The sequence below is a fragment of the Mastomys coucha genome, unplaced genomic scaffold (assembly GCF_008632895.1).
Source record: "Mastomys coucha isolate ucsf_1 unplaced genomic scaffold, UCSF_Mcou_1 pScaffold14, whole genome shotgun sequence".
Lineage (NCBI taxonomy): Eukaryota > Metazoa > Chordata > Mammalia > Rodentia > Muridae > Mastomys > Mastomys coucha.
Window position 1 is genome coordinate 28,071,530 of NW_022196896.1, and position 15,867 is coordinate 28,087,396.

At 39.5% G+C, this 15,867-nt stretch overlaps 1 protein-coding gene and 1 pseudogene across 1 annotated transcript in view; one reads left to right on the forward strand and one right to left on the reverse strand.

The window, feature by feature from the left end:
- Positions 1-1,321: 1,321 nt before the first annotated feature.
- Rab2a (RAB2A, member RAS oncogene family) overlaps positions 1,322-15,867 on the reverse strand; it is a 70,946-nt gene continuing 56,400 nt past the window's right edge. The window contains exons 7-8 of the mRNA XM_031366676.1: positions 4,519-4,587; positions 1,322-2,632 (exon numbers count right to left, since the gene is read on the reverse strand). Coding sequence (XP_031222536.1) covers positions 2,537-2,632; positions 4,519-4,587 — 165 coding nt within the window. The 3' untranslated portion in view covers positions 1,322-2,536. The remainder of the gene's footprint in view (positions 2,633-4,518; positions 4,588-15,867) is intronic.
- LOC116088911 lies at positions 10,892-11,134 on the forward strand (annotated as a pseudogene).

A 15,867-nucleotide genomic window follows, 5' to 3' on the forward strand; every position in this document is an offset into this window, starting at 1 on the left:
TTTTGTGTCAACTGGTTATTTTAGAATCTCCTTAAAGACGAACTGAAAACTGCAGCTGAGTGTGGTTACACTCAGTGTAATTCCAGCTAGCTGGGAGACCGACTATGGCCTCACAGCCAGCCTGAGATACACAGTGTGAGTTACATAGTGTGGTTACACACAGCTGTCATTCTAGCTAGCTGGGAGGCCGACTATGGGTTCACAGCCAGCCTGAGATACATAGTGTGAGGTCTCAAACAACATACTGGAACACAACAGATTCAGTTCAGCTCCCATGCACCACTTGGCTGGTTCTCTAGACAGCCTATCTACTGAATGATACTCCTTCATCCATCTGTCTTAAAGTTAGAAGACAAATGGCACCAAGGTCTTCATTGAAGGCTGTAATTTTAGAGCGATACAGGTTGACTACTGGAGTTGTATTTGTTTCCATGACTGACTGATTGTTATTAAAATATGACCACATATGCTACAAAAATTGATCCAAGATCAATAAAAGCCACATTACAGTATGACTCAACAGGGTACCGATACTATATTATCAGTAACAGGACAATGAATGAGCAATGAGTGGAAAGCACTGAGAGCTCTTCTGTTGAGCCACAAGTGCTCCTGCCATCTAGTCCTTGGCTCTGAGTTCCATAGAGAAAATGGCAGCGAATGGCAGCAGCCCACCAGCTGCTCCTGCTACCAAGGCAGAGATACCCTTAGGCTGTTTCTGGTGGGGATTAGAATGCATGCCATACTGGTTCTTGTTTTTAGCCATCACTTCTCTTGTATTTGATTCAGGAAAGAATCAGGTTTAGAGAAGAAATGCAAAAAAGTATTTCAAGTTGTGACAAGTTACCAAAGTTGTTCCATATTCGAGGTCCCACTGTCTCTTGGAATAGAGCAGAACTCAGGTTGTCTGGACTTCCACTATGCAACAGCAATGGGAAAGCAGCACTGTCAGTGGACTGCCCACTTTGAGGGGGAAAGAGCTCATTAAGAAATGTTCATCGCGCTGGAGAGATGGCTTAGTCGTTAAAGGTTAGGCTCACAACCAAAAATATAAGAAATGTTCATCAAACTCCATGTCCTCATTCCCTTCTCTGAGCCACAAATCACCTTATGACAGCATCTGGAGATTTCCTGCTAGCGCAGCAACAGAGCTGTGACAAGGTGGTGGATCTCCAAGAGAAGCCAGCAGCAGTGGGGGTGCAGTCCTTCCACACTTTCACAAGGGTGCGTGTTTAAGCATTCTGATTCTTTAGGACAGCATGCTGGAACACATGTAAAAGGTGTTACAAAATATATCTGAATGTGCTCATCATGAAAAGGACACTTTTATACATAGGATTTTATTTTGCACTGCTGTAACAATTTCATTCTAGACCGAGGGAGAAAAAGGAAAGGATAAAACCACCACAGTGAGTAAACAACTAAAACTTTTCTACTTTGAACAGGATTTTCCATCTGGTAGATTTATTTTCATATCCCCCTCAAAACAGACAGTAAGCTTACCATATTTTTAAAGATTATAGATAGGTTGCCACTGAAAGAAAAAATTTTACAGTCACTGTACATCAAGGTTGACAAACTGCCCTGCATGAAAATATACTTAGAAACTGTGTGACTAAAAGGGAACATTATTGTGTCTAAGGGAAGATTAAGTGGCATGGCGTGCCCTCTCCACACGTGTGGCCCTCACTCCTCTTGGGAGTTGCGTAGGGTTGCAGTTTCTGTTTCTGCCCTTCCCACTCATTACATTATGTTTTACCCAACAGCACTCATTAAGGCAAACAAATCCTTTTGTGAAGCGGTCTCAAAAAATTGTGGACAAATAGCAAACTTTTGGCATTAAAACAGGTTAACACATACACAGCCTTTAGTAATACACAGGAAGCGTGGTTTTCTTGGACTAGTGACAAGAAAAGATGAACATGCTCGTTAACGATGTCAAAAAGTTTAAAAGTCAGTGTCCAAGCAATTCCTAACAATGCTTCTGTAGCTTCAAGCTCCGAACAGTGGTAGAATTTATGCAAACGCATTAGAGTTCAAGCTTGGCAAATCACACCCAAGCAGGTTATTAAACTATATATACAGAAAGCAAATGATAAATACAGAATTCAAAGAGTTCTGTTTTTCCTTATATCCTTGAAAGTTGACAAACCTTGAGGACAGTCCTATAATATTAAACATTAGGTAACCACAGGTGTTGGGAAACCTAACTACACAAACTGATTTAAAATACTCACCATGACTTTGTAGTGTTTAATACAATTCAGCTCGTAGTTAAGGGCACAAGACAACATTTAACAAAAATAATCACATCAATTGACCTAGAAATCAAATGCAAATAGATATGAATACAATCTCCAAAATCTGTCTTTTTAGGTGAACATTAACCATTTATTCAAAGTTATACAAGAATCTGAAGGATTAAAGTCTCCTGTGACATAAAGCCATTTCAATAGTTTCATGTCTCAGCCGAGCATGAGGAAAGAGGGTGACAGAGTGCGTGGCTCCACTGGGCAGCTAGCCGCTAACAACAGACTCAACAGCAGCCTCCCCCGGCCTGCTGTCCGCCTTGGTTGCCTCCATGAGATGCATTGGTAGCAGCGTGCTGGGGGCCAATTTTAATGCCATTTGCCTGAAGTAGAAGAGAAGAGGACTGTAAATAAGAGCAGACCCAACCAACACTAGATTAAGTAGATTATTGTTATTTTTTTTTTAAAAATTCACATAATATTTAGTGATTTAACTTTGTCAAACAACTCTAAAAATATTTTAAGTAGATTTTTGAAATGGGGTTGTTTCTTCTTTTAAAAACAACGCAGAGGAAATGTTTTGGAAAAAGAGTTTGTTATAGAACTGGTCATCAGGAATCAGACAATGCTGCTGCTTGTCAGAGAGGTTCACAGTGAAGAGAATACTTGTAACAATTAGTATATGGAAGGATTATTACAGAGTAAAACTATCCAAAGCCTTTACTGCTCTAACAGGACGTAAAATCTATCTTTTAGACAGCATTTCTGTTCCATGTTGAATCAGCTGTGCAGGCTGAGGAACATGAGTGTTCTGTGTCATCAATAATTTCTGTGATCCCCAAAGACATGGCAGGTTGCCAAGAACCCACACACAGAGTGGTTCTTTCATTCATCAAATTCACACTTGTGTCTTAACCCTCACTCCCTCAAGTGGATTTTACCTAAAAATACAACACTTTGAGAAAAGTAATACAGTAGCTCTAGAAATTAAGCTCTTAAGGAAACTTTGCGTCACAGTAAATCTCAGATTTATGGTGCTTGGCAGTTACCCTGCAACTGTAGTAGCCTTGGGGCTTCTGGCACTGGCTCACTATTGACAGTGGCTGATGTGGTTTCTTTTCGCTCTTTTGACTCCTCTTTAATAAAAAGCATGCCCTATGGCTCATTGGTTCTGCCCCCTCTGGGCTGGTAGCAACTTCTTGAGGAATCAAGGAGTCAGCCTTGGCATCAGGCCAAATAAATAGCATGGCCTGTTGGCTTCTGACAGCACATTACAATCAAAGCTGCAGAAGGCACAGTAAAGCAGTTAGCTACTCTAGCTGAAACCAGACAGAAACAGCACACATGCCCTTTAAACAGAGGGCCAATTACTGTTCAATTTATAGGGTATTAGTCTCTGAATGGTGTCGCCTTTAAATTAACCCAAGAAGTATTGCCATGTAAGTCTAAAGGTAAGATTTAAAGCCACACTATTCCAAATTAAAAAAAAAAAGTCAAGTACTTTTTGGAAACTGAAGGCAAACTGCCGAGAGTCTCATGTAAGTACTGGCCAAGAGCATCTCTTAGATGCCTTTAATACAAAGTAACAGAAATGCTTATGTTAAAGTAATAACATTCTATTTACTTAAACATTTTAAAATAAGGATAAAGACAGAGAGGGGATTTAGGTTAAAACGATAGCTAGTGGACGTTCACAATCTCTAAATGTCACACTTTGTCCCAATCATGCTGATCAAACTGGGCTCAAAATCACACTAGAGAAAGCTATGTCAACTGTTAATTATGTATATTTATTTGGTCTTCTGAAAAAAGTGTTTTGCTCTAATGAGAGTCATTTCCAAATTGAGAACTGCTTCCTCTCATACCAGAAGAGACCATGTTGCAAGAGTCCACAGGCCATGCATTTATTTGGGGGATAATATTCCCCAAAGAATAAGTTCATGTGGATAAATGCAGGTTGTCTTTGCAACTGAGGTCATTTACATTATTTTTCCCTCTTGCAATGAACAGACAGGGCCTTTTATTTTAACCCAGTTTCATAAAGTGATCCTCTACTAGAAGTACTCAACACGTCAGGTAATATTAAACACCTACCTAGTGTACTATATGTACCAAACTTTCAGACAGGTGATTGTTAACTAATGTGGCAATGGATGATCAACTGAACCATTTTAGGAATAAAAAATAAATAACAAAATCATGACTCCAAATAGTAAGTAGACATCAATTCAAAATTAATGTTTAGTGAATAATATTTGCATATACATACCTCATTATTAATGTCAAAGACCCCTTCTTGGATTTTTTCATAAATTTCTTTTGCTGTGTTAATAAATGCCTGAAATATAAAGTAGAAAAATTGGTTTGTATTACTCAAAATCACAACAGTAAAGAAACATTATACACAAACTCTACAGGACTGGCGAGATGGCTCAATGGTTAAGAGAGCTTACTGCTCCTCCAAAGGACTTGAGTTTGATTCCCAGCACTCATACTGAGAGGTTCACAATGCCCTGTAACTCCAGCTCTAGGAAATCTGATGTCTTCCTCTGGCCTCTGTGGGCACTACCCTCTAACCATGACGTTGGTGAAGAACTCTTGAGGGTTAGATAAGCTGGCTCAGACCGAGGGTAAAAGTACTTCCCATAAAAGCTTGATGATCTCAGTTTGATCCCAAAAAAGGAGAACAGACTCCAGAAAGTACCCTCCATACATATGCCAAGGCATAAATGTGCCCATGTATACATACTTTCTCTCTCTCTCTCTCTCTCTCTAATACATAAAAAATGTTCTTGACAATATCATAACACTTAGTACATGAAATTTTTTTGTATATCTTTATTAATTAATGATAAAGCCTTGGTCATCTCAATAGATGCATAAAAATTATCGATAAAATTCAACTTTTCATCATGAAAACATCCAATAAAGTAGGAATAGAGTGGAACGCTCTTGAGTGATAAAATATCTAAAGTACAGTTCTCAACCTTCCTAATGCTACAACCACCCTTTAATACAGCTCCTCAGGTTGTGATGTTATGCCATTGCTATTTCATAACTGGAATTTTGCTAGTTACGAACTGTAATGTAAATATCTTATATGCAGCTGTGATGTGTGAGCCACAAAGGGGTGGAGACCCGCAAGTGAGAACCGCTGATCGAGGACAAGGCACACCTGATAGCACTCTCACTGGTGATGAACAAAAGCTTTCCCTCTGACCTGAGGAAGCAAGGATGCATGCCAAACTTCATCTGAATCACAAACACTGTTTGTTTATAATGGCCGAGATATAAAACAACATGAAGTTTTAACCACTAGTGAGTGAAAACTAAAAGGTGGGCTAATACTGGAACATTCAGCCATTTGAAGGTTTGGTCCTCATCCTTTATATTGTGGTTGAACCCTGAAAAACATGCACAAAACATATAAGACACATAGAATTCGGGCTGGACAGACAGCTCAGCGGATAAGAGCACTGACTGCTCTTCTGAAGGTCCTGAGTTCAATTCCCAGCAACCACATGGTGGCTCACAACCATCTGTAATGGGATCTGATGCCCTCTTCTGGTGTGTCTGAAGACAGCGACAGTGTACTCATACATAAAATAAATACATCTTTAAAAAAAAAGACACATATAATTCAACCTCATTTATATGAAATGTCAGAAGAGTCAAAGTCACAGACAGAAAAGCCTGCATTGGTTACTGCGGGTTAGGAGGGGAAAAGAGAGGGACTGGCCACCAGCATTTCTTTGTGGGGCCTCAGAAATGTTCTTGAATTATTAGATGTGGTGATAGCTGTGCAATTCTATAAATAACTAAAATTTAACTAAATGTACAATGAAAAGTATACCTTTTATGGTAAGTGAATTCTATCTCCAAAGCAAATTACTGCCAAGGAGGGGAAAGAATGCCTTAATGAAATGTGTGCAGGAGAACCCATGTTAACTAGGCACTTTATGCACATCAATATGTTTGCATTAGCTGATTTTAGAGACAATGTTCCACATGGGACTGATTTTGCTATACTTTATATATAGTCTGAAAGACAGTCACAGTCAGGCTAGGAGATGGCTCAGCAGGTCAAAGTGCTTATTATAAAATCCTGAAGACTCAAATTCAATCCTGGGAACATTTCAAAAACCATATATAGTGGCCCATGTTTAGCAATGCCAGCATTCCTACAGTAAGACAGAAGGGAGAGGCATCAGCTGGGACCTATGTGTGCAGCACAGTGGCAGAAAGTGCGGTGCACGTATACATAACTCATGTGTGTGCTCTCTCTCACATACATTCTCTCAATAAATCTTTAAAACTAAGAATAAAAGAATCAGGGTTCGGATGATAAAGGGACACTGTTCACATTGAGTTCTTCCCTTTGCTACACAGTGCGCTACTACATTGCAGAAAATTGGGATGAGTGTGAGAAACTACTCATCGAATTAAGCCTGTAAATCATTCACATGTATCCTACGTTTATGTAGTCTATTTAAGGTATTTTATGTGAATATTATCAATGCTACAGAGGGTGCACAAACTCTGATAGGGTCTAAACTATCAGATTTGAGAGAAATAGAGAATTAACCAGTATGATGAGGAAAGGCATTTTCAAGTAATACTTTATGAAACTCGTAGGTCTTCTGAAGCACTAGCACAGATCTAATGGAAAATTGAAGAAGTAAGGGGTTCACGGAAAGGTAGAAATCCCACCTCTCCTCATTTAGACATTGGAAGCATTTGACTCCGGAAGGTGCTATCATAGCTTTTGCTTCCAATTAACAGGACTGTTACGTTTTCACCTTTAAAGGCCTACAGCTCCCCAGAGTAATCCATCTACGGCAGCTCAATTACTGTACCAAGCACACCCCAGTCAGCAGAGGAGATCTGAATGACTGTGGCAGGGACACAGAGGTATGAATATGCATACATTCTAAGTGGCCAATCGATTCATCACAGAGGGTCATGAGAATTTGCTGCAAAATAATGAGAGGAATTAATCACTGATGATTCACAAGGCACTTAGGATGCAAGCACAGTTTTCATGTTTGTGTTGGCATTAAAGTGAAGGGGAAATTGGTTTTCAGCCAACTAAGAACTGATTCACATTCTTTAAAACTGAAGTTATCCTTATAAATAAGTAAACATTTAATTTTATTACTAATAACAAGTCAATTACAATAATGGCTTCAGAAACCTGGCTAACTGAATTAAAAGACACAGACTTTGTGAGGCTGTAACTCTTCCTATTGTAGCACCACATGTGCACATGCTAACACAATCCCAGATAGACTACACGGTTCCATTTATGTACGGCACCATGTATGAGAGTGCTAACATTGCCAGGTAGACTGTAAGGTCTTATGTATGTAGGGCACCCACGTTTGCATGCTAGCACAATGCCAGACAGACTACAAGGTCTCATATATGTAGAGCATTCTGTGTGAGAGGGCTAACATTGCTAGACTTCACAGAAACAAATAGCTCTAACCCTAACCTAGTACAGAAAGACTCATCCAGTTAAACAAACTGTTGTTTTGCTAAATCGTTGAGAAATCATTTAAAACCTGGCACAAGAAAGCTATGCTATGTAAAAATTTCCAAGTTACTATAGTAATTTTATCCCCTAAACAGTATTTACTACTATATTACACACATTTAAAAGCATAATTGTAACACATTTGAGATGTATTTTATATCTGGAAGGCATGAAATTAATTTTCTTTGAATTGAAATATATAAATGGTTATAAATTCTTCATTATAATTTGGTCTCTCAATGGAGTCGTTGTTGAATAATGCCACCTCTAACTCTGTAATTCTCTGATTAAACACTGAAGACATTAAAATTTTTTTCTACCTAAGTACAATAATAGAAAATACTAGGAGCTGGAGAGATGGCTCAACGGTTAAGAGCGCTGACTGCTCTCCCAAAGGTCCTGAGTTCAAATCCCAGCAACCACATGGTGGCTCACAACCATCCGTAATGAGATCTGACGCCCTCTTCTGGTGTGTCTGAAGAAAGCTACAGTGTACTTACATATAATAAATAAAAAAAGAAAATACTATATAAATGCAGTCTAGATTCTTCAAAATTAACATTTACTATTCATTATTAGGTGACTAATGACTGATTCTAACGATTCCTTAGAATGTGATATCCAGTGTGTCAAATGCAGACATCAGCACACCTATTTTAAACTGGCTAGAATAGAAGATTCTCCAAATACAATGAATATTAAACCACTACTAAGGCTCATTGGTGGTCAAGCAACTTCTATGTTAGTACTGGAATCACACACAAATTCTCTCTTTTCAAGATTTAAAAAAATTTAGTAATGAGAAATATTCAAGGATATAATAATAAACTAGTTGGGATTAAAAATAATAATTATAATGGACATGGCTCAATTAAAGAGCCATGGTGCCCTTGCCAGAGAACTCAAGTTTAATTCCCAGTATCCACATGGCAGCTCATAACTGTCTCCAATTCCTGATTACAGGGGATCCAATCTCCTCTTCTGACCTCTAGTTATCAGAAGCACACATGGTGAACACATACATACATACATAAATGTAGAAAACTCATACACATAAAGAATAAAGAGATCTTTAAAAAATGCTAATTTCACTCTTCATTTCTTATCAATCTTCATAGATATTTTTCAAGTGCTAGTTCATACTCTCAATTTGATAAGATTTAGGATTACCTAGGAGACAAGCCTCTGAGCATGTCAGTTAGGGATTGTCCAGATTAGGTTAACTGAGGTGGGAAAGACCCATCATCAGCTGGGCAGCACCATTTTATGGACTTGTTCTGAACTGAATAGGAGAAAAGGGCATAACACATAGATAGCCCAGGTCTGATTCTCTGTGAGCATCAGCATTTATCTGTCTTTCTGCCTCCTCAATTGTGAGCACGATAAACCAGGTGCCTCAAGCCTCTGCCATCTAACAACTTACTATAGTGCGTTCTTAAAGCTGTGAACTCAAATAAACCCTGCCTCCCTTAAGTTGCTTTTGTTAGGTAGTTGTGTCCTAGCAACATGTAAAATAGCTAATGTAGTTTTTGGTTTTGTTTTGTGAGACAGGGTCTCACTATTGCAACCCCAGCTGGCCTCATATCCTTGCTTCAGCCTCCTGGGATTACAAGCATATGCCATAGTACCTGGCTTAAATGTTGGTTTTAGTTTATGTAGATCTCTTTGAGGGAAAATTCTTTTATGATTTTACTAAGAGGAAGGCGGTAAGCAAGAAGGCAAAATTAATAGATATTACCACAGGGCAAAACTTTTCTGGGAAACTGCTATCAACTTAGTTCATCCCAAGTAGTGTAAAACAATGTCCACACAGACACATGATAACAAAGCACAGATAACTCCCTTATAGCTAGCGAGTGGTATGTTCTGCTCCTGTGCACTACTCTGTCTTAGCATTGTAATCCTGCATCACCAGTCTTCCCCTTTACCATCCTCAGATTAGTTGCTACAATCAGTCCTTTACATTCAACTTCTTCATTAGTCGTTAATTTTCTTGCCTTCTACTTCAGGTGCTAATTTTTCAACCCTTGGTAGCAGTTATGTGAATGGTATTGGTACATGGCAAAATTCAAGGCCTTGAAGGTTATATACAATTAACTATATATAACCACAAAACATTACAGATGCAGGGCTGTTGATATAGCAAATTAGGAGAGAGCATGCCTAGCATTTACATGGCCCTGGGTTTGATCCTCAGCACCATATAAAGCAGGTATGTCTATAATCCCAGCACATAGGTGGTGGAGGCAGGGGGATCAGGAATTGAAGGCCAGCTTTGACCTCACAGTGGGTTCAGCCCACTGTGGACTACATGAGACCCTGTCTACAAACAAAGCACACCAACTAACCAAGCACACCCTCAGGCACTATACACCCTGATGCTGCATGCATCACCGACAAGGGCACCTAGTAAGTGCTCAGTATAGACACAGCAAGAGAAGGCATAGCTTCCACTGTTGCTGAACTGAAACCAGTTGGTTGGGAGAATCTAAGCACAAGAGCTCATATTTTAGGTCAGGACAGAGAAAAAGGCTTTCTGCATTAACTCGTAGAAGATGAGTGCTGGGCAGCACTGGGTTCTAACATACAACATACATGAGACTCCGAGTGTGCACTGGAGAGACACCAAGCAGAAATGCTGCAGCACACTTTTTATTATGCTTTACAGCTTTTAAGTCAAACTAGCAGACTAACATTAACGTCCTTACTATCATACTGCCACCTGGTGGCAAGACAGACATGACACCTGTTAAGTCTGACTTCGGAGCAACTCTCCAAGTATCTTGAACCATTTCTCTTAAATATATTGAAAAGATGCTAGAGAACAAGGTGTTATGTAAGACAAATGACTTTGTAGTGTTCTCTTTTAGCTGGAAAACATGGTGTAGCCAAAAACTCTTTAATTTTCTTCTAATATGTTGAAAGCAATTACATGTATCAATGTGCTAAAATAACCAATAATCTGTGAAGTGTTTATCACTGGTATGTCAGTACACTAAGTATTTCATATGGTTTACATTGTTTCTTGAAAGAAATTCAAATTATACTTAGAAAAATAAAAAAAATTTAAATTGCTTTCCAGCAGTGATGACCTCCCTATGAGAACATGCCTCTCGCAAAGGATCTCCTTCATCTCTCTCCAGAAGAGGAGAAGAGGAAACACAAGAAAAAGTGCCTGGTGCAGAGCCCCAGTTCCTACTTTATGGATGTGAAATGCCCAGGATGCTAGAAAATCCCCACGGTCTTTAGCCATGTGCCATGTGCTGGCTGCTCCATTGTCCCCTGTCAGCCTCCAGGTGGAACAGCAAGGCTGACAGCAGGGTGCTCCCTCAGGAGGAAGCAGCCCTGAGAGCCCCTGATTGAAGATGAGTGGGAACCCTCCCAACAAACACATTCTGGACACACACACACGTGTGTATGTATATATATATATATATAAATAAATTCCTTTCAAGAAAGCTTATACGTATAGGATGATGTTATGCCTCTGACACTCGCACAACAGTTACAGGGGAACAAGATTCTTCTGGTTCCAACTCCAGCACCATCTCTTACTAGGGTGTGGCCTGAGATGCAGTGCTCTATAGGAGAAAGGGTTCAGGTGCGTAAGTCAGCAAGCCCTGCAAATTCTGCAGAGTAATGAGTGTAGTCAATGCTCATCAAAAAAACTAAAATATCTTGATTAAAAAACATTAAAATGAGAATAAACAAGTCATGCATAGATTGAGCACTAAAGAGTAATATATACTGAGACAAAACAAGTATACATCGATGGGAAGTCCTATGAAACCACTAAGCAAATTTTAGTATTAGGAAGCTTAAATAAAGACATCGTTCAAATTCAGTAACTTCATTTGGATCCTACGTACTTTAGTGCAAGAGACCTCAGATCACAGCGTCTTTCAATCCCTATCTCAAGGCAGTGCTGCTGGTGGGGCTACTCTGTGGAATGAGGTAGAGAGTAATGGACGTAGTCAATCTGCCTTAGCTTCTTCAGCTTCCTGTCTCACTAGGAGAGGCCCTGTGGCCTCTATTATCTCTATCAATGGAAGGGCAGGATGAAGTCATGTAAATTCAATGAAAGTCTGTTGTGCATGAAATAAAAGGTACCACGTGAAATTATAAAGCTGTATAAAAGTCTGGGTAGTTAGTGTTTTATATATATGCATGCTTATAAATAATGTGAATAAGGTGAATGTGATACACACGAATGCTACCTTGGTTAGCAAAGTGGATGCAACTTTGAGGAAGAGTTAAAAGTAGGACCATCTAGGCTGGAGAAACAGCTCAGTGGTTAAGAGCACTGACTACTCTTCCAGAGGTCCTGAGTTCAATACCCAGCAACCACATGGTGGCTCACAACCATGGCGTAATGAGATCTGACGCCCTCTTCTGGTGTGTCTACAGTGTACCCATATACATAAAATAATAATTATTATTTTTTTTAAAAAAGTTGGACCATCTTTGTAGTTTCCAAGACTGGTGGCCAAACCAGAGGTAGTGAAGCTGAGTCAGTGGTGTCCTGATATGCAAGGAAGGAGAGTGGTAGTTATGACAGTAAGCTTTTTTCCATGCACAGATGATCCAAGTCTGACAAGATGCTCCAATTCTGTTTGTGAAGCCCTAGGACTTCAACATAGACCCAAGTGTAGAGGACAAGAAAGCCTGTAGCTTATAGTCACCTTCCAGCTGCCTGAAGTACCTCTTCACTACCTATAGCAATCACTAAGAAGCAGAGCCTCCCAGAACGTAAGCAAGGGGCCTTGAAGTAGTCCTCTTCCTATTGAGTACTAGCTTCTCAAATCATGTGCTCTCCACAGAAATCTGTCTGTCCCATCTTTTGGTGGCTTGGCAAGTTAGCACCATCGGTCTAGGACTCCCCCACTACATTTTCAGTTCAATTGCTTAGCTCTTTGGTGCCTTAACAGCTAAGCCAAAAAATTTTAATCCTGACTTGTCAAAAGGTTGAGGTATTTTAAGTAATTAATGTACTTTTTGTCACATAAATTTTTTCTACTACACTGTATTTTAAAAGTATTTGCAATTTAAAACTTTTAAATTACTTTAAATGAATACATAAAATCATAAAAATTGCACACATACCATATGATGTCTGGGCATGCTTGTATGTAATACAGTGTAGTGTGGGTTAATCTCCTTTTCCTTTCTTGTTTGAGCTGGTTTTAAAGCCAGCATATGATGTGATAGGCTTCATGAAATGAACAGTGTGGAAATAAGCAAGGGAGTTTAGACATCTCCTTAACATGTTAATTTAACTGCCTCTGGATATAGATAGTAGTAGGATCAACTGCCAGATAATACAGGAGTTCTGCTAAGTTTTTGAAGACCCCCCCCTCCCCATACTGTTTATCCTGTTTATTCTACAATGGCTACCGTATTCCAACCAACAGTGTGTGAGCATATCCTTTTCTTCACTTATTTACTAGCATCTGCTGTAATTTGACTAGATCAATGTCATGAAGATCAAAATAGATTATGGTAAGCTAGAGAGAGCATTCCTTCCCAGAACTCTAAGGACTTTTGTGCCTTAGATTTTTTCCCCTGGTTTCACACACATTTGCAATCTTCTAGGCAAAATGAATATAGGGAGAAAAAGAACTATCAAATAATTCTAAGAATAAAATTGGGTGGCGGTGGCATATGCCTTTAAAGACCAGTACTCAGGAGGCAGAGGCAGATAGATTTCTGAGTTCCAGGCCAGCCTGGTTTACAGAGTGAGTTCCAAGACAGCTACATAGAAAAATCCTGTCTCAAAGGTGAGAAAAATTGTTCTTAATCATCCAGCCATCACCTGGCCTCCAAAGAATGCTCAAGTTCTATCAGAGAAACCCATGTTTATTGGCACATTATTTACAATAGCCAGGGAAAGGACTACCCTATCAACAAAAGAAAAAAAACCACACCCATACACACACACAGAATTTTATTCAGCTATTAAGAAAAATAAAATCATGACATTTGTAGGATATAATTTTCTAAATTCAGAAAGTAAAATTTTGTGGGTTTTGTCACATCTAAATTTAAATATTTATGTACTTATATATGTATGTATGGATATATGGATATAGGTCATGAGGTCAGAAAAAGACCAAGAATAGAAAAGTGGTCTTAAGTATGGAGAAAGAGGTTAACAGAATACATGTGGCACAAAAAAACAACAGAAAACCTAAAACCAAACGCTGACTTTGTGTGCACTGGCTAGTAGTGTGGGGAGACACATTAAGTATCAAAGAGGACACCCCAAAGAAGGCTAGACCTAGCCATGTCCCTGAAGGGCATTTCCAATGCAGAGGACACTTCTGTGGAGGAGGTGATGCACTTCACAGATGATTAATTCCTACTTAATACAGAGAATACACTGTGGGTTGCTGGCAACAAAAGGGCCTTGGCTGTCAAATTAAGGAATCTGATGCTCAGACTGTGGGGGAACCACTACAAAGTTTTAAAGAAACTGAAGAGCAACAATCACATTTTACCTTTTGGAAGCTCTCAGATAACAGTGGAAGACTGAAAAATGAACACAGGAAGTCTTTTTTTTTTAAAATAAATTTTATTTATTTTATGAGTATGAGTACACTGTAGCTGAACGGATGTATAGTTTGTGGCTGCTGGGAATTGAACTCAGAACCTCTGTTTGCTCTGGCCCTGCTTGCTCCAGCATAACACACTGTAGCTGTCTTCAGACGCACCAGAAGAGGGCATCAGATCTCATTACGGATGGTTGTGAGCCACCATGTGGTTGCTAGGATCCAAACTCAAGGATCTTCAGAAGAGCAGTCAGTGCTCTTACCTGCTGAGCCATCTCGCCAGCCCCAGGAAGTCTTATTAGGAAGCAATTAGTGTCAAAAAAGCAACAGGAAGGCAATAGAGATTAATGGGATGAGTGACTGAAGGGATAAGCAGACACACAGGGGAACATTGGAGGCTGGACTAGTGCAGCAAAGGACTCTAGCTCAGTGAGGATAGGTTAAGTCTATGGGTCTGAAAAACATTCACAAAGAGCTCTCTAGGGGAGTGGAACCTGGATTTAAGGGGCACCTCCACTCAAGGCTTGAGAAATTTGGAGAGGCATAAAAAGGTGGTAACCCCAAGCTAAGGAAGCTATTTATAAAAGTAGTAAAAGGTATGCAAGAGACTGTTTACAGTAGGAATGTAAACCCATTTGTTAGTTATGGCAATCATAAAGGTAGGATGAACTTACCAATGGGGAAAGAATTCAGATGAGAAACTCAGTAAGAAAAAGAACTAGGGAAACTCTGATTGGAAACTGGAAGTGAATACATCCAGAGGGACGGGACGGGTTTTTATTTTGAAGGCAGCTGAACCTTGGTTATATAATTACATGCTCTAACCAGGAGCGAATTAAAAAAGGACAGGATGAAGATCATGAGATGGTTTGAAACCATGTGCTTTAGAAGGGTGGGGAGTGCCCTGTCAGCCTTTCCTGTGTGGAAATTGAGGAGCAGCATTGCAGCAGGAGTCTTGAGCAATGTACATAATCGCTGGAGAAGCACTCATCTACAACAACCCATTTTAAGAAAAGCATGTGAGATATTTAGATCAGGAGAAACACTATCTGTGCCTTCTGCCACATGTCAAGTCAGAGAGAAAAAAAAACTTGAGGTACTGGGCTGTGCTAACGGATGATAATTTCCATTAAAACCAAAATACACGGGGAAGGGATGCTTAGAAAATTAGAAGTTAAATAAAACAGCAATTTTCTCTGAGACACGGTTTTACTCTGCGCCTAGGCTAGCCTCAAACATAGCAAGCCTCCTGCCTTCAGCTGATATCACAGGCATACCAGCTTTTTCTGGAGATTTCTCTATAGTGGGTTCTCAGACATTAATACACTACTGAAATTTCTGGTTCTTGAAGAGGAAGCACATCTAATTTCTCCTATACTTGTTTGCCCTTGGAATACCAAGCAAAACAATATTGCAGGCATTCTTGACTATGTGGCACTATAAAGGGGAATGACAAGAACCTGCAATGCCTTGGTCTGAGTTCTCTTGTGAACAAGGAACATCCACACATGAAAGCACATAGAAAACCCACTCT